At 40.9% G+C, this 24,337-nt stretch overlaps 2 protein-coding genes across 12 annotated transcripts in view; one reads left to right on the forward strand and one right to left on the reverse strand.

Moving 5' to 3' along the window:
* Nucleotides 1-24,337, reverse strand: part of fhod3a (formin homology 2 domain containing 3a) — a 55,462-nt gene that overhangs the window by 26,193 nt on the left and 4,932 nt on the right. For all 11 annotated transcript variants that reach the window (XM_085791890.1, XM_085791889.1, XM_085791888.1 and 8 more), the window contains exons 2-5: nucleotides 23,465-23,574; nucleotides 20,059-20,126; nucleotides 4,059-4,126; nucleotides 3,161-3,266 (exon numbers count right to left, since the gene is read on the reverse strand). In XM_085791890.1, the coding sequence (XP_085648016.1) occupies nucleotides 3,161-3,266; nucleotides 4,059-4,126; nucleotides 20,059-20,126; nucleotides 23,465-23,574 (352 nt within the window). The remainder of the gene's footprint in view (nucleotides 1-3,160; nucleotides 3,267-4,058; nucleotides 4,127-20,058; nucleotides 20,127-23,464; nucleotides 23,575-24,337) is intronic.
* On the forward strand, nucleotides 399-2,217 carry LOC146978853 (uncharacterized). The gene is given in 2 exon segments (XM_085790501.1): nucleotides 399-1,805; nucleotides 2,138-2,217. Coding segments are annotated over 2 exon segments (1,377 nt in total). The 5' UTR covers nucleotides 399-508.

Raw genomic sequence — 24,337 nt, forward strand, 5'->3', positions numbered from 1 at the left:
TAATTATTTATATAAAATAAAGGGAGCACTAAAATACCATACAAAGTGGTGTGTCTGATTCATCATCAAAGAGAAATATTTCTAGAATATATTATAAATAACACTGGTTGTATGTTATTTCAATGGTAACTTGTTGATGGTCCCTAAATGAGATCGTGGTAGTTGACAGCGAGGTGTCGGAGATGAAGCAGACCGTGAACGAACAGCCAAACACCGGTTGAAACAGAAGAAGTTGTCGCCGCCAGATCTAATTTCACCGCGGATGGTGAATCAGCTGCACCACAGTGCCTGTGCGCCATCCCGCGACGTTAACCACACAACAACACTCCCTGACCGAAATGAGATTTGGTACACGCCACCTCCCCTGAAGTATCCCCCTCCACTCGCAGGAGGGAGGCGCGCCTTCCACGAAAGTGAAAGTGAAAGTTAAGATTTTGTGAAGAGACGGCTCTCGCATATCGCCAACAAGATCTATATCTCAATATCGATTCAAAACTCCTCCTCAACCATGCATTTGGACTCAAATTTGCGAATTGAAGTTTTATCTACACTTCTCGGACAAAACCTTCGACCCTATGACAAGAAGAGATACAGGAGAACAGCTGACATTTTGTCTGTTGACGACTTTCACCTCAACACCATCACTGGGAAAAGGAAGGGTTGTGCGAAGGAACGTTTCATTGACGAGGAAGATTTTTTTGACCCACAGTTTGACTGTGACTTCAGTGACTTCTCTGACTCTGCTGAGTGCAAGAGAGGTGATGAGATTTATGAGCGACCTAAAGGCTGGTACCGCATGGCCTTAAAGGTCAGAGGTAAATATCCAGATGGAGACACCTGGCTGGGCACCAATGGATGGAGGAGTCGGTCCGTACCTGGAGAATGGCCTGTTTCTTATCATGGAACAAGCTTAGCTGGAGTCAAAGGCATCATCTGGAGTCACTACAAAGCAGGAGACAGAACTCTGTATGGAAGAGGAATCTACTCTACCCCAGATATACACATTGCTGAGGAGGAGGACTATGCCAAGACCTTCACATCGAAGACAACAGGGAAAAGTTACAAAGTGATTCTGCAGAATCGCATCAATCCTGAAAGGAGAGAGATTTGCCAAAGATCAGACCATTGGCTGGTTCGTGTTCATAAACAAGCATCTGCCAAGGAAGAGAAGCAGACAGTGGAGAGCTCTATTCGACCTTATGGCATCCTGATTAAGGAAATAAGTGTTGATGATGACAGTGGTGATGATACTGGTCATGAGGATTATACCACTGATTATACCACTGATGAGGACAGAAGTGATGATGGCACCTCTGTGGACGGAGGTGAGGACGACCAGTTAGATGATGACAGTGCTGATGATGAGGACAGAGATTCTGAGGATTCTGAGGATGAAGACAGAAGTGATGATGGCACCGTGGTGGACGGAGGTGAGGACGACCAGTTTGATGAGGACAGAGATTATGAGGATTCTGGGGATGAAGACAGAAGTGATGATGGTAGTGTTGAAGATGACAGCCGTGATGATGATACGGTTGACGACGACAACGACAGAGGTGAGGATGATCGATCTGATGGTGGCAGCATTGATGTTGACACCGGTGATGATTATTCTAGTGACAACTATAACGCTGATGAGAGAGATGATGATGATGACGACGACGGCGGCTATGGTGATGATGATACCGGTGACAATGGCAGATATGATGATGACAGTGGTGACGATGGTAATCCTTATTATCATGACAGCAGTGATTATGATTGAGGTGATGATGATGACGATGATGATGACAGCAGTCATTCAGGTATGTTGGGATATGTTTGCTGTTATTACAGTACATGTCATTTAAGCCTCTTCTAATTGCTAAGTGAATATTTTATAGGTTTATGAGGGTTATGATAAGAAATTATTGACTTAACATAAAAAAACATTTTTAAGGGCCCGGAGATGCTTTTGAGAAAATTTACTTATGATTACTAGAACTGTACATTTACACAAAGGCTTTTGTTAGAGTTATATCAATTAGACCGGACCTAAAGAGAAAAGTTATAAAAATGTTCATTCATTACTTGTTTGTTACTCTATATAAATTAGGAGTTGTAAATTCTCAGTGTTTTACTGGTGCTGGCATGTTAGGGGATTTCCTGTTGGAACTCTTCACCAACTTAAACGTGGACAGAGAGGTTTTCCAGTGTAACATTTGGGCTGCATGTTAATACGAAACTTTATGTTTACTTACTTGTTATCTTGTGTTTTAAATTGTTGGGGTTTTTTTGTTAAGAACTTGTGTTAAATGTCAGCAGTTACCAGCACTGACTTTTCAACAGATGAATGCATCAGCAGCAGCCATGGTTCTTACACTTGACAAACATGCTTGTTAAACTTTCATATTGTATAAATAAAGAACAGTAAATGCAGTTCACTACAGTGTGTTTTTACTGGTGTGGGGGGTGGCAACTTTCAGTAAGAGGTTTTGCTCAGGGACGACGGATCCTCTGCTCAGAGCTGCCTCAGTAAGATTTATCACATGGCTGTAAATAGCTCACGATTAGACAATTAACAGAAAAAAAACCACCTCTGTGATTATCTGTGACACATGTTTGAAGTAGAGAAATTATAGAAAAGACAGATGATGAGGAATGTGTGCATGTGTATATTTAATGTAAAAATAGGAAGAAAAAAGAAAGAAAGCAAGGACTTCTCTGGGGAAGTGTATTTACTTCTGGTGGAAATTATGGAAAACGTGTGTAGCTCCAGGTGGAGAAGTGAGTGACATGCTAGAACTAAACACTATATGAAAGCATGACATCAGCTTAGAGAAGCCTACACTGATGTGGACTCTTTTCATTTCATTCATTCATCTCTATTATGTTTTTATTATAATTTCTTCTTTATTACAGTGTTTCACCATCTTTTGCTCTATACCAAGTGAACTATGAAATGCAGTGCACTTTACAAAGGTCTGACCTCAGTGACTGACCTTAACTGCTGCTGGATCTACATCAGGGGTCCTTTTACAGAATCTTAAACTACTCATCTGCACTATCTTTTTGTACAATTTAGAGCATCTGCAAGTTAGGAAATGAATGTATTATTTTTTATTTGCATTGATGACTCTGATTATGGTGAATCAGAAAAAACAAGAGTGAGAGGCTGTACCTCTTAATATGTAGTTCTGGTAGTTCTGGTCAGCTTCTGCTCCCACCTTGATGAGACATGTCAGCCCCTCGGCCATCACAAACTCATGGACCAGATCTTTGTCATCCTGAAGCACAGAATAATTCAGTAAAAAATAAATATCAACACGTATTGGATCATAATGACTTCTTATTACCTCTTACCTGCCCTTCCCACATGGTGGCAGTAATGTGCAGAAATTCAGAACTTCACCCACTCAATGACAACAACCATTGCTTTCACTATTTGTTGATTTTTACAGAACATCTCTTCTGACATGAACAAATCTAAAATGATGATGCAAATATTTTAAGGAACATCCCAGGTGCACTGTCAAAGCTCCAAGTTCAGACATCTTATTTGTGGCTTTCCTTTCTTTTCATGTTTCATTGGTACAGTGGCTGTTATGTATTTTGGAGAAGAAGGGTCATAATAGGTGGAAGCTGTCAAAAGTCACTGCGTTTGCTCTCAGGCAAAGACAGGGCTTTTGGGGGCACTTTGACGCTGCTGTAGTAAAAATGACTCTCACATTACTTTTTTACTTCCTGAAATGTGTGTTATTATATCTGAGTTGTATGTCTATGTGCTCCTAAAAAAGGCCCTCTCATCTTACTGCAAAAATCTGATTCACACAAAAAAATGCAAAGACTCCCATTCACATACACACACATATACATACATAACAAATATACAGTATGTGTCATCACACAGATATACACAGAGAAAAATGCCACGTTGATGGCGATCCCCGTCTGTCATCATGGAAGCGCACAGTAGCCACAATAACCAACTCTAGCCTGCAACAACAAACTGACTGTAATTGCATATGACATATATGTGTGTGTGTGTGTGTGTGTGTGAGTGTGTGTGTGTGTGTTACCTGAAAAATTTGCTTCAGAGAGAACAGAGCCCTTCTTAAGTCACGTCCATTGGAGTTATACAGCCTTTCTGTAGAGACAGAGAATGACATAGAAATGATTATGTTTCTACAATTTACCAAAATGGCAACAAGACATAGTAACACATATGAAAAGTGACAGAATGCACCTGGTGTTAGAAAACCTTTTGGGCATGTGGATATTTTGTCCAATTGACTGATATGCATTGGGAGTGATACAAGTCATTAGAACCACTCATACCACTCAGCTTTGATCACCTGAGGCAGGCACTTCATCACACACTTTCACTGCGTCCTCACTTGTACAGCAACACGTGCATGGTCTCTCTCACATGCACAAATACACACACATTGCAGCAGTGATTAGAGTTGTATTGGAATGTTAATGAGCTGTTGGCCGGACCTCAGCAATGAGGTATTCAGGTCACGACACGGAAAACACTCAAACCAACAGCTCTTATACCGTCACACTGATATTTAGCGTAATAATTTCTGTCCTTGAACACAAAGATAATATTAATCTATTCCTACAGTGTCTTGAAAAGTGTATTTTTTACCATTTGGTGCAGCATTGTCTTCTGCACTGTAAGAGATGATCCCTTTTTATGTGGCTATGGCATTAAATCATATTCTGTGACCTCCTATATATTTATACTGTAATTTCCTCTTTCATTTATCTCTTAAGGTGTATTTAAATTATACCTATAATACCTTTATAAATCTAGTAAACCGAATATTGAGTGGTTGAAAAATTCAGTTATATTTTACCTTCCAGTGTCCTTTTCATTTTGTCTACTTCCTGTACAAACAAATATTTTATCTGCAGATTATACAGTCCTGTAATGATCAAACAACAGAAATAATTTTCCTAAGTGCTGTATGCATTAAGCTCAAAGTCGGTTTCATTGGGTGCCCATATTGTCCATTTGTGTGTAACTGTGTGTCAGCTGTGTGTCAGCAGGGGGTTTGGGAACCTGTGTGTTTAAATCCCCAGTTTGCATGTTAATGATAAATCCTTCAGTTCATCAGGAGGGAGGCAGCTGGTTAAAAGAGTAAAGAGGTAAGGGTGGGACAGGACAGCAAACACACCCCCTGATGTGTGTCCTGACATGGGCTAGCCTGGCTACACAGCCGGCCAGTCGATCCAGCTGTCTTGAGTAACTGTCACTAAGCAAGGCGTTGCAAGGCTAACCCAGGGTCAAAATCATTACCATACATCAGTGATAGTGCACAGTGAGATAATGATCAACATCATCAAAAACCATCAAATCAGCCAAGTCATTATTGCAGAGTAGAGGAGAGGATAGGAGAGGACAGTCCTTATGGGTAAACAGATGGAACACTGGAGAACGTTGGAAATTACTTTAAAGTAATACAGTTAATTGGAAATGTTATTTTACAGTAAGAGATTTGCAACCAAATGTATATTTACTGTCACACTACTCTAAAAGCATGACATTATTTCCTTTTGTTGTGAAAGTGATCATTTGGGCATAATCACTTCCTGGGAATAGATCAGGGCCTGCTCATTTCACTCTGTTCATCTGAGATCAGCCTTCAACAAAATGCAAAATGTCAATTTCAGTAATCACCCATCTCAATGGATGACCATATACAGTAGTATGTATATGTAGTACATATACCTACATACATACGGTACATGTATATAAAATTGTGGAGTCTTTTATGTTACTGTAGGTCTCAAATGCTAATATTTCTGTGCTGGTTGTGATGTATTCTGTTTGATGATCGTCTGTGTTGGAATATATTTTATGTGTTAAGGAGAAGTGTAAGGTGCTTTTATTGTGAAGGTCCTGGAAAGGATGTTTAGGGATTTAGCTGGGCGCTACAGCTATTGAAGTTGTTGTTGTTGGGGATGGCCGCCATCATTAAAGTTGTTGCTGGCTAACCACACAAAGTTGTCGTCTTTTCATGTAACACACTCTTCTCTTCAAATAGCGAGTTTGGATTTCCTTGCTTTGATTTGATTTCCTTGTCTTTGCCCCTCTAGGTCTCCCTGGAAATCAAGTGGCCTCTTCATGGGGCATGGAGCACTCCGCCAGGCCCTTGAGTGTCAATGGTTTCATTCAGGCGATCCGGCTGTGAGTGGCTCTGTCAGGGTAACCTTTACCAAATCATCTGCTGTGCATCAGGAGCATGTCAGCAGCAGTGATAAGCATTAAACTTGGCTTGATTCTTTATGGTGCACCAATGGTTTAGTCCAAGAAGGCTCTCATTCTTGAAGCTACTCCTCCTGTTTAAACAAGTGAAATATTTTAATACTGAATTCTGGTCAATGTGGTACCTCCCAAGGTCAGTGCACCGCCCAAGCCAATCACATTATACAGGCCCGACACTGTATGTAAGTGTAATCATCACAAATCCCTGTGAATCCCATGGTTCAACTCACAATGAAAGTGTTTAGAACTTCCAAGGTGTCCCTGTAAGTTGCCCCTTTTACACAACCTGTTTAAGGCGGATATGTTGTGCCTTTATTTCACTTCATTGCCCTGTATAAAAGGAGCTTTGTTGTTCCCTTAAGCCAGTGGCAGGTGTAGCCACCATGATACAATACCTGTGTGAAAGGGAGGAAGCTGGCATAGGGACACAGATGATGACACTTAGATTTGATTCAGTGTAAACAATCAAAGGTTGTATAATGAGGGGTCTTCTTAACAGCAATATAAAGGGATCTCTGTTAAACAGCTCACTGTCGTACTCAGAGCAATGAGCAATTGGCAGGCTCTGTATGTAACATTAGTATGATATTTACACAGAAAATTACTTTTTCTATATATTTAGTTAATCTATTTGTGCTTAAACAGCAAGAGAATCTCTTGCTAGTTTTTTTTTTCATACTTAGATTCAGTATTAAATTCCTGGGATGTTTTTGAAGTGCACAGTTGAACCAACAACCTCACAGACATGCCAAAATTAACATTATCATGGCAATATCCTCTGATCACCTTATCGTTGCTAATAAAGTCTTGTCAAAATAAGTACCCTTCTGCTCCAGAGTAAACAGAGTTTGACATGCTAAATAATCAATCGGGCATTTTCCCATCGGCACAAAGGTCTACAGCTGTCCTAACACGGCATGTCTAGAATTACGGTGCGTTCAAGCTGGAAATAATTCAAACAAGTCCCTCTCTCCTTCAACCTCTGGACCAAACAGCTTGGCCTAGCAAATCTGCCTTAGTGCCTGCATCTCTCAGGAGGGAAACTGAAATCACAGCAAAACACAAAATAGGAAGATAATGCATCTTAATTAGATGTCAGCCACTGCTCCACAGAGAATAAGTGAAGAGGAAGAAGAGAAAAAGATCAAAGGATGGTTTTTGAAGCAAGGTTTTGTCTGTCCACGTGTCTTTTGCTGGTCATTCTCCTTTTTTTCCTGGCACTAGGTTTTATTATTGTCACAAGAAAAGCTCAAACTCTCACTGGGATGTGTCATTGTGGCTTATGTGTGTCTGTGTGCTTGCATTACAGTGTGCATGTGTGTGTGTGCATGCATGCATGTGTGTGACCGTGTGCATGCACCCATGTGTAACCCAGAGCCTGTGTTTGCTGAGTGCAGACAGACAGATGAAGGAAAGGCACTTTTCATTTATAGGTTCGCTTGGAGTTTTACTGTTTTGTTTTGGAGGACTCACAGTTCTTGTCCACACTGTTTCACCATGACCTCACATGCACTGCAATGTGTCAGGCTTAACGAGTCATTTAGCCTCATATTCCATCTTAAAAACCTAATTTTCTTGAAGCAGGGGGGAAAATTTGCTTGAAAAAAAAGACTTATTTCCATTTGTTTCTGATGTTGTCACTTCTCCGTACAACTTTCTCCTTTAATTTAATATGATTGAAACAAAACTCTTACACACAAAGCCTATAAACTCTAGAAAAAAGTTTAGTTTTACACTCTTGAGCTTTTATAACATCCTCGACACCACAAGCGAGGAGGACTCAACAAAATGTGTAACACATCCACATGTGATCAATATCCAAAATCCCTCCAGAAATAATTAGAACTGTAATAATGACTGAAACACCTTTAACACAGCTTTTGCAATGGTGGTAACTGTATGTGCTTTCGGGCATGTGTGTGCGGGAGTGTCCTCTGTAGTGAAACAGGGATTCCCCCGGTGCCAAGGCTGTCTGCTAAGTCGTTCAGGAGTGGTCAGATCCCTCTTCTCCTTCTGCCATAATGAGATTAGTGCTGTGACCCTTCAGCTCTGACTAATCCCTTAACATTTACTGCATCATCTACACATCTCCAAACAGAAAAACACACAGGTCAGCTCAGGCTACACTAGGAATAATCCACAACAAATAAACTCAGAACCACACTGTATTGTGCTTTACTACTAAGTCCCAGGTTGAGTATGGTTTAATTCTGCTTAGTTGGCCTTTACAAAGAGCAGCAACAATCTACTACTACGATGCTTAATCCACAGCCAGCCAGCTCAGCAGATGTTGAACTAGTTAGAGAAACATTGTCGTGAAGGGTCAGGAAAACGCTGAGAATCACTAATTTCTTTCGCAATTAAAGCAGATGATCATTTGAAATGGTATTAAATCATTTAGGAATGATCAAACTCTACTTGACTTGTCTTGCAGTTACTCATACCAGTGAAGCCACAGGGAAATATCAGCAGCCGTACACAGCCTTTTAGTGCCTTTTAGCTCTTTGTATTGGTATACCCACAACTTGTACTGCTCTCATCCACCTTCACCACCGACCAGCCACCAAAGCTTTATGTAGACGTTATACAGAGAAAGATGAAGGGGAAGGGCTGAGCGGGGTGTAACTGAACAGAAAGAGGGAGAGGTGGGAGGTGATTTGATACGAGTCTCATGCACAAGCATGATTTCCAAAAAGTTCATATCATATCTTTGGAAATCAAATTAAAACAAATTTAAATCAAAAAGTAACATAGGTAATAACAACAATCATATAATCAAATGTACATATATAATTAGACTTGATGTGCACCCACTGCGGTTTATACAATTATTGTGACTTACAGTAGGACAGTTGCCTTATCAGACTCCGACTATCTCTGGAGACCAGAAGACTGAAAAAAGGCTGCATCTGAGCTGTGTTTGTGTTTGTTCAGCAGATATTATCTATAAGATGTGATGCTGTGGAAGTGGACTGAACAGTGTGTGGATTCTACTTGATTGATACTTGATAATTCATTGCCTAGATGTGAGCTAAGAGCTAAGAGCCACCTGCAAATATCATGGTGATGTCAACACAGTGCCAATTACAGCTACAAGAGAAATACATAAAGACAAACAAAACACAAACTTTCCACCCATGGTGTAACCCTGTTGTATTCCACGTATTTTGATTAGCGGGAATTATTTTAGTGTGATACATCTTTATTAGGTCACAGGATATTTGCAGATAAGCACACACTGAGGTCAACGAAGGGAAATATTTATCAGGATAGCACAACTGTGTGTGGGTCAGGCCCGAGAGAGGGGCTTGTCACAGCTGGTGGGCCTGTACTTAAGCCCAGTTATAACCGCTGACTCGTGTTTCTGGAGGATTTCATTGCACCCTCCTAAAAAAGCCCCCACGCGGCTGTCTGGGCCAATCAGTCAGTTGGCTTTCAAACTGGGTCTTCAGTGGGTCTGAAATAAAGAAGTGAGGGGAGCAGGGAGGTGTAATGGCACGCTGTAGAGCTTGGTTTAATCCCAGGAAGTCTTTCCCTCCACGTACTGGTATCGCACTAAATATAGGTGGGTTGGGTATCAAGCGTACTGTAACAACCTGAGATACTGGGTTCAATCGTTGTTCAGGTCATGCAGTGCACTGTGAGTGTACAGACCTGTCAACTCTACATTCGGCCAAAGAAAAATGAGTCAACTGGGTGAGACTATTTCAGTCATTTCCGTTGCATTTTTACCTGTTTTAGGAATTTCTTTGAGGGAATTCCTTTTGTTTCCTGTTTACTGCTGAAAACAACACCAGTATTCTTCAGTTAGCTCTCGTATTTTGTGTCAGTACGCATGTGCAAAGGTACTGTTGGGTGGTATTCCATTCTTGTGTGCACACATCTGTGGATGTGCATCAATCTGTAGTTAAAAGGATAAACGCTACCATCAATCTATCAAGCGCTGCCTTAGTTTGGACAATAATGCACAATTTCAAACTCATGTCAAGTGGAGTGAAGAGGGAAAACTGGCAGGCAGCAAAAGGCCAGACTGCTGAGGACAACTTGGTTATTTTGCGACTGTCTATTTTTTGTCTGTTGGTCTTGGCCTGTAGTGTGAGTACTGGAGGCTGCTGATGGTACAGCTGACGATTGAGGCCCCATGAGCTCAGTGTGTGTGTGTGTGTGTGTGTGTGTGTGTGTGTGTGTGTGTGTTTGTGTGATAGAGAGAATAGAGAGAATAGAGAGAAACACAGAACGAAAGGGAGAGTGAGACCTCCATGCGTTCTCTGTGGGATTCATGAGATTTAAAGAATGGCGACAGACCTAGACAGAGATTACACTAAGCTGAGCACTGACACACACAAGCATGTACACACATCCCCCAGGCAGATAGAGTACAACTCCAGGCCTGAAGGCAAACCCACTGTGGACAGAAACACTTGGGAGTAAATGAAAACAAACTTTTATATGATTCCCATAAATCTGCTGCTGTAAAAGCAAATGCTTTATTCTATATACATGACATACCTACACGCACAGACACACACACCCAAACATCACGAGACTGCACCCTTGAATCCTGAAGGACATCAAGTGTGGAAGAAGCTCAGAAGCAAATGTCATCAGGAAGGGAACTCACTGCCACATAAACACAAGCAAACGCATAAAAATACACACACAAACATAGACCCACACACTAACAAAAACAACATGCCTTACTCTCATACACACTGAGACCGAAGCACCCTATGCCCTTCACATGCCCCTGGCACCTCTGAATTAGTCCATAGTACACACACACACACACACACACACACACACACACACACACACACACACACAGGAATAGTTACCCACAACACAAGCACAAATATACCCAGCTAGTCTTCTTAAAGACACAGTGATGACAGGGCTGAGTCCATTGCTACTACAGTGCTGTTCTATATTCTCACACTCATAAACACATGCAGACTGTTTTGTACTACACTGTATCCACGGTGATAGTGACATTGTATCATCCACTTGTATCAATATTTCAGTACATCTAACAATGTTTGAGCAGTCGAACACAGACTCTACTCAGTAGCACTAAGCTCATTTTCAGTAATGTATTTTATTCATGTTTCCACTGTCTTTAGTCTTCAACTTGTCAGTATTGACACAGTTGACTCCCATTACAACCATAATGAGTCATGTTTACACTTGTCTCAGTGCTATGCTATGCTATGCTAAGATAAGATAAGCTAAGAAGCCACTCTTGATGTTCATCTTCCAATAAATTTTTTTTTTTAAAAATCAGGAAAAAAGTGGATTTCCAAAAATGTCAAATAATTTCCTAACTGAATCAAAATAACTACTAACTATTACATAATAACTACTCAACACTTTTAAATTCTTATCATTGAACTTTTGTCCACAATTGGATGGTGCTAATATTGTGCTCTGTACATCACAGTTGCTCTGTCACTGTATTTTGTCTGTGATATAAAGTGACCTGATTTTCTGCACCATCCAGCTTGACTGGGGGAAATATTGTGTTGGTCCAACATTCAACTGTGCACGTGTGAAACAAGCACTCAGTGTTTTCCCTCGCTATTCCCTCAACCCTTTGTCTTTCACTCACTTCTCACGCTCAATCATGCTTCTGCCATTGTTAATTGACCAGACTCACAGGGCATGTGCAGCGACAGAGCCTGGTTAAAGTGAGACTGAAAAGTGAAAGAGAAGTAAAAAGATGTGAGTGAAATGAGCGAGAAAGTTATATGCAAAAGCTTTACATAGCCTACCTATTCAGATTAGCTAACTCAGCGCTGTCCATTACAGTGAGCAGGGCCCACAGCTGTAATACAATGTGATAATATAAATAATCATCTGTATCAGAAATCAATGTCTTTTTTTTCTTTTTCACAGGAAGAGTGAAGAAGACAAACACAGTAGAAACAGAGGGAGAAACCAGAGCAAGACCAACAGCAGTCAGCCTGAACAAACAGAGAGGATCTTGGGAGGATACGTGCAGCTTGCTCCTGAGTGGATTAGCTGAGTGAAATCTTGCTCTGACTCATACAACCCTTGTCTGATATTATACTCCTCGCTTGTGTGTGTGTGTGTGTCTGACTGTCTGCATGTGTCCCTAATATAGCACACGCAAAGACAATGTGACATAAGCTACTGTATAAAGAGGGTTATGGAATAGTTAAGCGTGTTTACAAAAAGAGGAGACACCACAACAAGCAAAGTTAAGTTTTTGACATTGCCCCCAAATTATTTTCTATATCAAGCAGCCAAAGCAATACATTTAGGAAGCACCAAATGTAGGAGTAATGTAGTACAGAACGATCGAATTATGTTATTGTGCATAGAAGACAGTCGCTGTAACAGCTGCACCACCTTCCTTTCTTTCTTTCTTTCTTTCTTTCTTTCTTTCTTTCTTTCTTTCTTTCTTTCTTTCTTTCTTTCTTTCTTTCTTTCTTTCTTTCTTTCTTTCCTCACCTGTAAGTCAGCAGACCACAGAGCTATGACATAACTTGTGGAGCTACCTTCCAGCTGCTGTTGCTCTGTCTGGCAGGTGCATTTCCTCTTTGCTTTGTTTTTCCCTTGTGTTTCCAATCCTTACCTAAGTGATTTACCATTTCCCTGGAAATCATCCCTCTCCCCATCTCGCTCCACACATTCTCTAAACCCATCATCTCTAAAACCCCATGACTGGACAAGACGCCAAGCCCACAGATTCTCCAGTGTGTGTTCTGGATGTTTAGCTTGTGGTACTTGTAATGTTTTATTGCATTATGTAACAGTTACAAAATGATTAAAACAGACCAGCCAGAGGTTTGTGCAGGCGCATTCTGGTGCAGATATGAACGAGCCCAGACATAACACTCAGACATGTACACAGCCCCCCTCCCCCCCCCACCCCCACCCACACACACACACACACACACACACAGTGATATATACCCTGGTGCTTGGGAGAAAAAAACCCAAACAGCAGTACGCTGTGCCACAGCACCAGACATGGGCTGCTCATGTTGGTCAGCATAACTAGAGCCCAGGGAAAACCCTGCCACATCCACAGAAAGCAGGAAGGCTGTAACATATGGAGCCGCCACACCACAGCAACAGATGACAGTCACAACAGACACACATCAGCAACATACAACCGGATTACACAGCAAAACCATAAAAGTCAGAAATAATCACATTGTATAGTTTTAGTGCATGAAAATAGAGTCTGACAGCATGAAGTGCGTAGTTGCTATTGCTATCAGATGATGGCATTCAGCAACAGAAACCAGGCCAGGTTTACTTTAGTCAAAGATCCCACTGCCCAACATCATCTACTCCTACACTGTTTAAGCTAGATGGCAAGTTATAATTCAAAGAACACTATGCAGTGGTAATGGAGAACAGCTGCAGCACAGACACATGTTACGGGCATGTTATTCCACCACTTCTACTTCTACACTTCCATCCCTAATGCCTCATCAGCCCATCTCTCCATCTCCCACAGCAGTAAGTAAGGCATGACTCATGTGGGTGCAATGCTGTAAGTTGCTCCTCAGGGTCTCAGCTGCTGGTAAGGGTAGAGGGAAAACCATTTGAATGATTTTGCATTCCTTCTTTCTCTCTGTGAAACAAATAAAAATAGAGGGAGTTGTCCTCTTCTCTGCATCTATAACTGCTGACTTTAGGTTGTGCTCAAAACAAAATGCAGAAACATAAACACACACACACACACACATACAGAGAGAGAAGATATGATGGCTCTGCACAGGGGAAAAATAGGCTGAGTGACAGGTTGAGAAGTTGTTGTTAACCTTGTTGACTGCAAGCAGAGGCACCGTGAAGCACAATTCCAAGCCAAAGCCACAGGTGGTTATGAGAACAAAGAGTCATGAACAGTGAGTAGCTGAGTGGAGTAAATATAGATTTAGAGAGTGAAGCATGCAGGCCAGGAAAAAAAAAAAGTAATGCAGGGGTTTAACAACAGGAGCAGAGCGTGTTTGAATATACCCTGTTAGAAATGGGAGCAAATGGACAATATGGAGCAAAGTAAAATAAAAGAGGATGAAGGGGAAATGATGCCAGATTGAAAAGTCATTACAGCACGTTGGCTAAAGGTACTGTAGCACATGCAGCTACCAGAAAAGTCATATAATGTGCCTGTAGTTTTACAACTACACAGCCACAGATGTCCCACTGTATACCACTGCCCCCCCTAAGCTTACCCATTACACATTATCCCGCTGTCACACCATGCCATTACCAGGCCTTATCTCCCTCAGCAGGGGGAGGACCAAGCACTGTAAATCGCTGTTATAACCAGCTGTAGTCATCTTTTACTGTAGAGTCTTAAGGCCAGACTGCTGTCACTGCCACTGCACCCCCGCTGGTAAAGCAACATCGGGTAGTGACTACTGCTTTGTCAATGGAGACCACCATGTCAGTAAGATCATATTTACAGAGATTTTGATTTGTGCGACTCTCATTGATTCCATATGATCCTCAAAACATCTCTTTACAGTGTGTAAATACAGTTAGTATAAAGCCTGCTTTGAAGTGAAGTGAATAAAGAACAAAAGTGTGGACAGGCGTATTTTGGGAACTATGAACCCTGTGCTGGAAGGGAAAGTTGAGCATAAACAGGCAAGACAAGCAAGAACAGACGTATGCAGCAACTTTTTTGACAAGATGCTAATTTGTTATATAACAACACAACTAGAGAAAATCAAAGAAAGTCAACCTTTACTCCCCCTCTACCTCCAGCCCCCGCCCCACCTTCACAATACTGCAGGGGGTGATTAGAGACGGATAATTGGAGCACAGAAATCCAGCAGTATAGATGCCAATTTTTTTTTTTTTTTTTTGAAACAAGGCGAAATTCCAGAGCTCAGTGCCGAGGGATTGAACAGGCTCCAAAACACATGCAAGGTCTTTTGTTCTGCACTCGGGTTCTTTTGTTTCACCTGCTGTACCACTCATTACAGGGAGCTTTACCTGTCAGATGGGATACCCTCTCTAGATTTGATCACTTAAACTGTATTTAATTACTGTATATCCCTTCACTTCAGGAGAGGCTGGGAAATGAGGCCACATGGGAAGCGAAAGCTTTGGGATTCTGAAAGCATTCTGGTAAGTAATGTGCCTTCAACAGGGTACAAATGAGAAGATTACAGTTTGTAAGCCAGTGCAGCTTGATATGTGGTTAAATAATTTATCCTTAACGTTTTTCTAACTCAGGTTTTGAATTTATGATTCATTCATGATTCATCTCGTCTTGTATATTGTTTTTTTATGGTTATGTGCAGAAATGATAAATCATGTGATGAAGCTCACAAAAAACAAAAAAACAAAACATTACATATAACTGCTATGTGCGTAAAATATTCCTCCATCAACTTTTGCTTCACTCTCACTACTTAAAGGGATAGTTCAACATTTTGCCAAATTGGCCCATTGCCATAATCCTTATAGTTTTAGGAGTAGGCTTGTTACCTTTAATTGTTGGCAGAGCAGAGCTGCAAGCTGCTCAGGGCTACAGGCTAATGGGATTTCTTGGTTTCCCTCATCAAACTCATCAAATACACAATCCAACAACTCCAAAACACTCTCGTGGACAAGACCTGTAAATTCACCACGCTATGAGATAATAATGGAACGTGGAGTTGTTTTCGAGGTAAATTCATGCAAAAAAAAAGGACCAACGTGGAATTTCCTTCGGGATCAATAAAGTTGCATCTAATCTAAAACCGCTGATGCGCGTTTCTGTCGGGGGCAGTTTTTTGGCAAGCATGCCTCTGTATTTGCCTTGAGAACAACACTGTCTCGTAACGTTCCATTATTATCTCATAGCGTGGTGAATGTGCAGGTCACAACTTGTCCACCAGAGCGTTTTGGAGTTGTTGGATCGTGTATTTGATGAGTTTGATGAGGGAAACCAAGAAATTCCATCAGCCTCCGTAGCATAGCTCAGTTGCTCGGGGTTCTGTTCCGCCGTTCTAAAAATAGCTTGCACCGACAATTAAAGGTAACGAACCTACTCCTAAAACTATAGGGATTATGGCAATGGGCCAATTTACCAAAATGTTTAACTATCCCTTTAAAATAAAACAACTCTAAAAACTGACAATAATTTATCAGCTATGGCAGCAGGATATTTCTCAGATTTCTTCAAATTTTAACATATACAATCAGTATGTTAAAGTTTTTAATCACAATTCCTTTTAAAAATCAATTAAAGGTAGAGTATGTCTGTCTTTGTTAATGTTGATTTTTTTTTTTTATAAACTGTAACAAGCAACATTAGTATCCATCTTACAAAATTCAGTACTGTAGTGTCTCAAATTAATCCTGCTGTTTTAGACGACCCTATGACTTTTCCTCTATATGTAGCTATTGGCAACAGCTGAGGTCCACTTTCATGCTCCCATGAGGATGAACACTACAGCTTGGGACACTAATATGTAGCTTTGCCAATTTTGCACACAATCCCTGGAGTACAATAATTGCTGAATGGCCGACAAATATGCAGAACACAGCTCTTTTACTATCATGTAAGAAGCACTGATGGCTCAAGGTGCCACTGATGCATCCAGCAGGACTCTAGACGTCTAGACCTTAAACCTCTGCTTAGTGTATAGTTTTTAGAAAACAACTAAATCTGTCAGTGGTATAACAAAAGGTAACACTACGTAATTCCTTCCAGTTTTCCTTTGGCTTCCTCAGTCAGCTCTTTCGCACCTCTCGCTTCATAACTGTCACATAGTGAGTAGAGTTTCAGCACTGTGCTGCCTTCCCCGCATGTTTCTGTGCTGTCAACACTTTCTAAAGATAACACCTGCACTTCACCCCCGCCCCCCCACCCCCGAACCACCTCTCTGCACCCCCGTCAGCCATGGTCCACAACAACTCTGCTGCGACAGAGGCGGCTAAAATTAAACCTTAAACAAGAGGTTTTGATTGGCAGTCTGACAGGACTGCAGATCACGGGATGGACTGAGAGAAGGCATATAGGAGAGAGGACACATGAGTACATTTTGAGAGACAAAATAGGAATTTTATTCAACCTAAAGGTATGGACACTTAGGGCACCAGCCTTGCATATTATTTTTTTTTAATCAGGTAAAACTGACCCCAATCTCCCCGTGGGCTTCATGAGTGCTAAGAGGAGCTGGATCAGTAAAGTGGGCCTCTCCGGTGCAAACACATTGCCTGCAGTGTAGTGCTTAGACCAGCAGACAAAGTAACTGCTTTGCTGAGCATGCTAATCTGACTTTCTTTCATATATAACCCAAAACTCACCCCCTCATTCACACACACACACACACACACACACACACACACACATCGACACACACATCACAGAGCATCCTTAATCCCAGGTTGGCAAGCTTGCATGTAATATGAGTTTCCCGTTAGCAGTGGTGCCAAGGAAAGCGGTTTTCCTCATACAGTTATACTCATTTTCTCAACCTTGTGGCCTAGAGAGAAGATCAATGGAAGTCTGCAGAAGGTCGAAGACCCTGTGAGCTCCCTAATATTTGACCTTAATACAATAGAATCCTGACCATCACCGATCAAAGCTGACAGCTGATGAAGCCTTCAAGATTAAGAAAATCGGCAAGGAATTGATCCTTTCCTGCATTTTAATCACGAGAGTGAACCACGAAGCATCATTTGCCACGATCAGTAATCCATACTCTTAATTCAAACACGCAATCTGACTACACTAACCAACTACTTGTGAGCCACATGATTCTACAAGCCATCTGTATCCTTGATTGTGGCAGATTTTTCATTTAGTGGGTAGTATGCTGACCACTACTCAGGCGATTTGAAGGTCAAGGCCCAGAAGGATTATGGAGCGTTTAACGGTTAGATGAGTGGACAGCTGAACGATGCAGCACTGAGAGGGGGTTGGAAAGTGGTCAGTAGATCTCTGAAGTGAATGGATGCCTGACTTACTCAAGCTTCCTGATTATATGTCTGTTTAATTCAGTCGAATGACAACCTGCCACTCCAGGAATATGCAGTCCAGTCTGCTGCCCTAAAATTTGTGCCATGCTGATTGAAATCTGTATAGTGCTGAATAAAGTGAGCAAGCTCTACCATTAACCTCTTGCACTGGGCAAAATTCACTCATGCTGTTTAAAAGGACATGCACCGCATACGGCAATGACACAGGTTTCTCTCCAACAGAAAGACATGCTTGACTAAAAAGCTGTTTTTCAAAATATCCTGAAAGAGAAATACAAATATAGCCCAGAACTGGGTTTTCCTCAAACCAAGATGAGCCATGGGAAGATCCCTCATAACGGCTTATGTGTGTGAGTGGGTGTGTTTTAGATTTAGCTTCCACCAGTCAGGCTGTGTAAAGCAAAGAAATGATACAAATGCTTTGGCTTGTGTATTTGTGTCTAAAGTAACCAAAGTGTTGAAACCAAAAGTCTGATACCCCTTTCCACAATATTGAGATTGAGTATGATAAAATTGCAGTGAGATAATATAATAGTGGGTAAGATCAGCTAAAAGATGAACTGTCATTTACAGGAAGTTGAGTAAACTCCAAATGAAAAAACTACATTTATCCTACTCTATTTCTTCATATGCAATACAATCTACTAGTGGAATGAGATCCTTTAGATTTATACCAGAGCAAATCAACATGTTTGATAATAGTATAGAATGATTAATTATTTTCTTTGTCATGTTATCAATGCACTGTGAACATGACACCTCCTATGTATACAGTATATAGTAAAAAAGAAGATTATTTTTCTGTATTGGCACTCAAGCACACCTATCCCCTCTCTGTGTGACCTTTCACCTCATCATGTTCTCATCCAATCAGAGTCACTGACTCTAGGATCCAGAATTAGCACCCCTATCACTAGCATGGAGAATGTTGACTGTGCAGGAAAGACATAGAGGAAAGGATTGAGGAACATAGACCCAGAGGAAAGACAGTCAGACAGAGTGGGGTGATTTGAATGAATCTGAAGAGACTGAGATAAAGACAGAGAAAGGCATATTACAACCCTCATGAGACCACATGATCAGAAAGAAGTCAAAGGAATGCATTGCTTGTTATAGCACTGGGTTTTTGGCCAACAGTTTAAAGTAATAAGACCAGAGAAGCCAAGACCATCCATGTGTTCTCAGTAGATTGTTTTTTTAAGATCATTAATATAGACCTTGTACATTATGTCAACAGCCAAGTTGGTGAGTTTATAAACCAAAATTAAACTTGGACTTGGTGAGAGTGTGATATAAAAAGTTAAGGTACTGCAAAGGTGTTACAATCAATCATGAGGAAGGTGTTGTTTGGATTTTCAATTTTCAATTTCAATCCATCCAATAGTTGTTGAGATATTTGAGTCTGGACCTGGATGTTTCCATCTCTAGAACTCAGTTCACTCTGTTCAGTATATAAGTTTGAAAACTGTAAAAGTCCACTGGTTTCTTTTTATCTGGGACCGCATGATCTGCATACATCTTCATACATCATGAATGATTTTGTTGTATGCTTGTTGTTAAACTAAAATGGCTCTGTGTGCATCACAACAAGTACAAACACTCCTATTATTCCCTATCTCAATTATCCCTTATTTAAGTTTTCCCCTTTATTAAGATGCATCTTATCTTATCCCCTCCTTTGCTTCACTATTTTAAACCGTGGTCCAGCCCAAGCACATACCACATGTAAACGCCAGGGTGAATGTGTTGTACTGTATGCCCTCATTGCTGATGTATCTAACTGTGCGTGTGTGTCCAGGGAGAAACACGTGTTAAGCACATACACAAACATGTCACACAGCACTCACCGATGCAGGCATGTACACGGACAGTCAGTTGGGTCCGTAAGATAACACTGTGCTTCTTCCCTCTGGACCTAGGAGAGAAAGTGGAGTGAGAAAAGCAAACAGGTGACTTACGGCTGAGGTTAATGTTTCATTTCAGCTATCATGTGTAATTTTCTTGGCTGTAGCAAAAATTATCTGTCATTTTTTTGTCGTATTTCAGGTGTTCATGTCCAGAGAAATCAGATTTTCAGACACAATACGAGGCAAGGGTTTGTTATGATGGACAATTCTTATGGTGCAAACCTGTTGGGATGATGGGAATGACGAAGACAAATAGTGGCCTGCGTTAGATTAGTACCCCTATACTGATAAACATCTGAGCCTTGAGGAGAGACAGCAGAACTGCAGGAGCAGACACAACACACACATACACATCTATAGACTGCAACACACTAGTGTGCCAATGAACACACATTCATACACAGCATATTTCCAGTGGGAAAACAAAATATGTACACACAAGTATGATGGTATTTTGAGAACACGTCAAACTCTCTCTCCAAACCCTAGCCCTTATCGTCCAAGCTGTAGGAGCTAATCACTGACATCCATCACTAACACACTGATAGAATCTAACCCAAGCCACTCTAAAAACACACACAGCTGGAAGACACTCGTTATGCATTACATGCAGTATACAGATAGCATACACCCAAACAAGGCAGCAGCTGGCTTCCCATCCTGCTGTTAAGCTCTGTTATCAGCTTTGCTCGGAAATAGAGCAAAATGTTAACACAATCTGTTGAGATGCTGATAGAACAAATTCATCTTTCATACCTCTCTGGTAATCTATTGTGTGAGAATGACACTTGAAGCAGTGACTCAGAGAGGCTGACAGCCAACACAACAAAGGGAGGAAAAATTTGATACCGGTAAACACTGGGCGTGAGGGTGTTTAAGAGGATTTAGCTTTTTATACTGACATCCGTGGGGATAAATGAGGTATGTCTGACTTCCCAAAGTCTATTAGGTTGGCATTAGTGTCCAATCATGTCTCCTTAAATACCAACCTTTCAATCCAGTTTTCTCTTAAACCTTCCTTCAGGGGAAGCACAGTCTCAGCTATCCTGTCGCCAGAGGACTTTGTTTACTGTCAACTGCGGTGAGCGGAGTCCCACCACAACTGGAATCTCAACACATTTTTGATGCGTGGGAACATAAATTCACTGATGTGCTCTGCATAAACCTCTGCCCATTTGTCAGTGAAAAGCAAGTTTCACTTTGTCAGTAAAAAATAGAAAAAGTAGACCTTATTTGTATTCCTTGAAATATATCTCTATACATATAATTCACGTGACAAATGACGATAAACACCATGATACCATGACGCACACATGACAAATGCATAGTTAATATTGTGAGACCGGAGAAGCTTTAGTTTAGTTTAGTTTTATTATGGATCCCCATTAGTCCTCACCTTGGTATAGGACTAATCTTCTTTTAGACTGTAATGTGCCTGAATGGCAGATATTATCCACACAGACAATAACAACTAATTCTGTCAAAATTCACCCACTAATGTTTTGTTTCTGATGTCCAGCTTGCCTTTAATGTGTAACAGCAACTGTAAAAATGTGATCTGATTTTAAAGCACTAAGAGATTAGGCTGATATTGAGTATGAATGGTTTATTCATTTTTTAAACTATTTAAAAAGTGTTCATCCAACAGAGGGAGGACAGAGCATGTTTAGAAGAAGATGCGTCCATCCACAGTCTTCTTGTTTTGTTGCCAGGAGAGGGTCAAACCTAGTGTGTGATTCATTTCCTATTGTCAGTAAAGTGTGACCTTGGTAAAAGCCTCAGTTTGATAGGAAGACAGACAGGCCCATCCAAACCAACCAGTTCCCCAAGATCACAGCCACTGCAGAAACACACACACACACACACACACACACACACACACACACAGCCTTCATTCATCCATCCATCCATCATGTGTCAAAATGGCTACACACCCACATCCAGCCAAACAAACAGATGTACATATGGAAACAAGACACACACAAACAGACACAGAACAACCAGGCTCTATGGGGTCTGCCATCACTTATCATGCTGCCCCCAACGGATCAACATACCATGCACACTGTCACACACACAAATGTGCAACCACTTAAGTTAACAGCTGCCTTCATAGTGTATTTCCCACAGCTCCACATGACAATGTATTGTATTAATAAAGAGATTTTAGGTGACAAAATAGTGTTGGAGGCAACAAGGTTGTGATTTAGCTTCTTACATGATTTAGTCTTACATGATTTATTAAGCAACTCCAGCACTCATGATGTCAAATGAATGTGCATGATGTGCACCTGTTTGTTATACAGCTAATTAGCTTAAGTTATAACACCTGGCCAACTAAGCAGCAACTGCTCAACCACAGGATGTAAACAACAGTTAGTTACCAAACTTGATGCTAAGATAGCTAATAAATGTACCAACAATAGGCAAAACAAAACCTTGTACTAACAAAATAAAAAAATAACTTGCTTACATCAAAAGTAAAAAATAACGTACGGTAAGATGCTGCTGTGCTGCCAGGTGCAGAAAATCAAACTTATTTGATTGATAGTGTTTGGTTCCTTCATGCCAGACCCAGAGTCAGTTTAATGTAGGTAGGTACGGTACTATTAACATGGCTACAGTATAAAACAAATCAAGCTGAAACATGCTGTAATTATTATTCATTTAAAGGTTTGCACATATAATCTGTGAATAATCATATACCTGCCAATACTGAGGTGGTATTCCACAATGAAAATGCCAAATATTTAATAGTGTTGCTATTGTTCATTAAATTGATCTTATTTGGGGGAAAATTTTGAGCCAGAGTATCAGATCAGCCATTTTCCATTTCTCCCGTTTCCCCAAAGAGAGATAGCTGGGATATGTGAGAGTAAGAAAATGATTCACAGCAGTACTCTAACAAAGTGGTAATGTGGTTTCCTCCAGCAGCCAGAGTTGACAGGTTTGTGAACTGTGAAGTCTTGTCACAAAGAAGACCACAATAACGATTTTTATGGAAGTACAGTGAGAGAGGAGCTGTTGCCGTGAAAGTGAGGGCACATCTGTCTCACTTTCCAGAGTGCTTCATACTTTCCGTGAACTTGTGCTTCCAAGAAATCCATATCCAGCAGCTTGTGATTTCTACCATTTTATAAGAATGGAGAAACTCAGAAAAATGTGTGTGCATGAGTGCGTATGTATGTATGTGTGTGTGCGCGTGTGAGGGAGAAAAAGGGCAAGGGAACTCATCACTTTGTCTTAGATGATTGCAGATGATATTTTGATATGGAAGAGTGAAAGTGTGTGTGATTTAGAGTGAGTGGATGTTGTGGCAAATGGAATAAATGTGAGTCAGTCTCACCCTGTGTCGTCCTGCTGAAAGCCCTCCAGCTCATCCCTTTGCTCAGCCAGTGAGGACTCCAGATCCAGATAGGTGCCATTGTGGGAGAGCTGTAGCGCACAGTCATCGAGCTGTGGTGGTAGGGAAGAAAGAGAAAAACCTTTTTTAAGACAGAACGGTTTAATGAATGAAATGAACCTGAGCTAAGATACTGGGTTAGATTTAGAAATCCTATAGCTAAAGTGGTCCCTACTTAAACTTCACATTTTTACCTTTTGGAAAAATGGAAAATATGATTGAGAACTTGGACATACATGGTGGCATGTGAAATTTCCCTGGCAGTGATGTACATACATATGAACTACCCACAGGAATGACATTGGTCTCTAGGCTCACTTTTTTTAATGTTCCCTCAATATGTCTCTCCACATTTCACACCCTTTTTTAAAACAATTTAAGCCAATAAAACAAATCCAGTTTACAGGACAGGGGTTTGAACACGAGTGTGTACTGAGGTCCATGAAAAGGGGGGGAGCAGAGCCATATGCAGTGTGGCTCTGCTTCCACTATTACAAAGCTGTTAAGGGAATTAAGTAGTAGAGACATAGCCATAAAGGCTGCAGAACATGAAACTAAAACCAGACGAGAAAGCAAGGACGGATAGAGAGATTTTAGAGCTTTTGAATGCCACGTGAGGAATATGACACCTAATTGTGTACAATATGAATCTATAGCACAGTCATCCCCACGTAAATGATTTACATGTATATTTATGCACAGATTGTGCGATGTTCCCGTTCTTCATTTCAAGAACAGACCAATCTTGCACCCAGGCCATCTGTGCTAGCCTGATCTAAGGTAACACAGCAGAGTGGCATACGTATATCAGAATTG

Source organism: Trachurus japonicus, chromosome 11, assembly GCF_045865225.1.
Source record: "Trachurus japonicus isolate A0001 chromosome 11, Traja_1.0".
Lineage (NCBI taxonomy): Eukaryota > Metazoa > Chordata > Actinopteri > Carangiformes > Carangidae > Trachurus > Trachurus japonicus.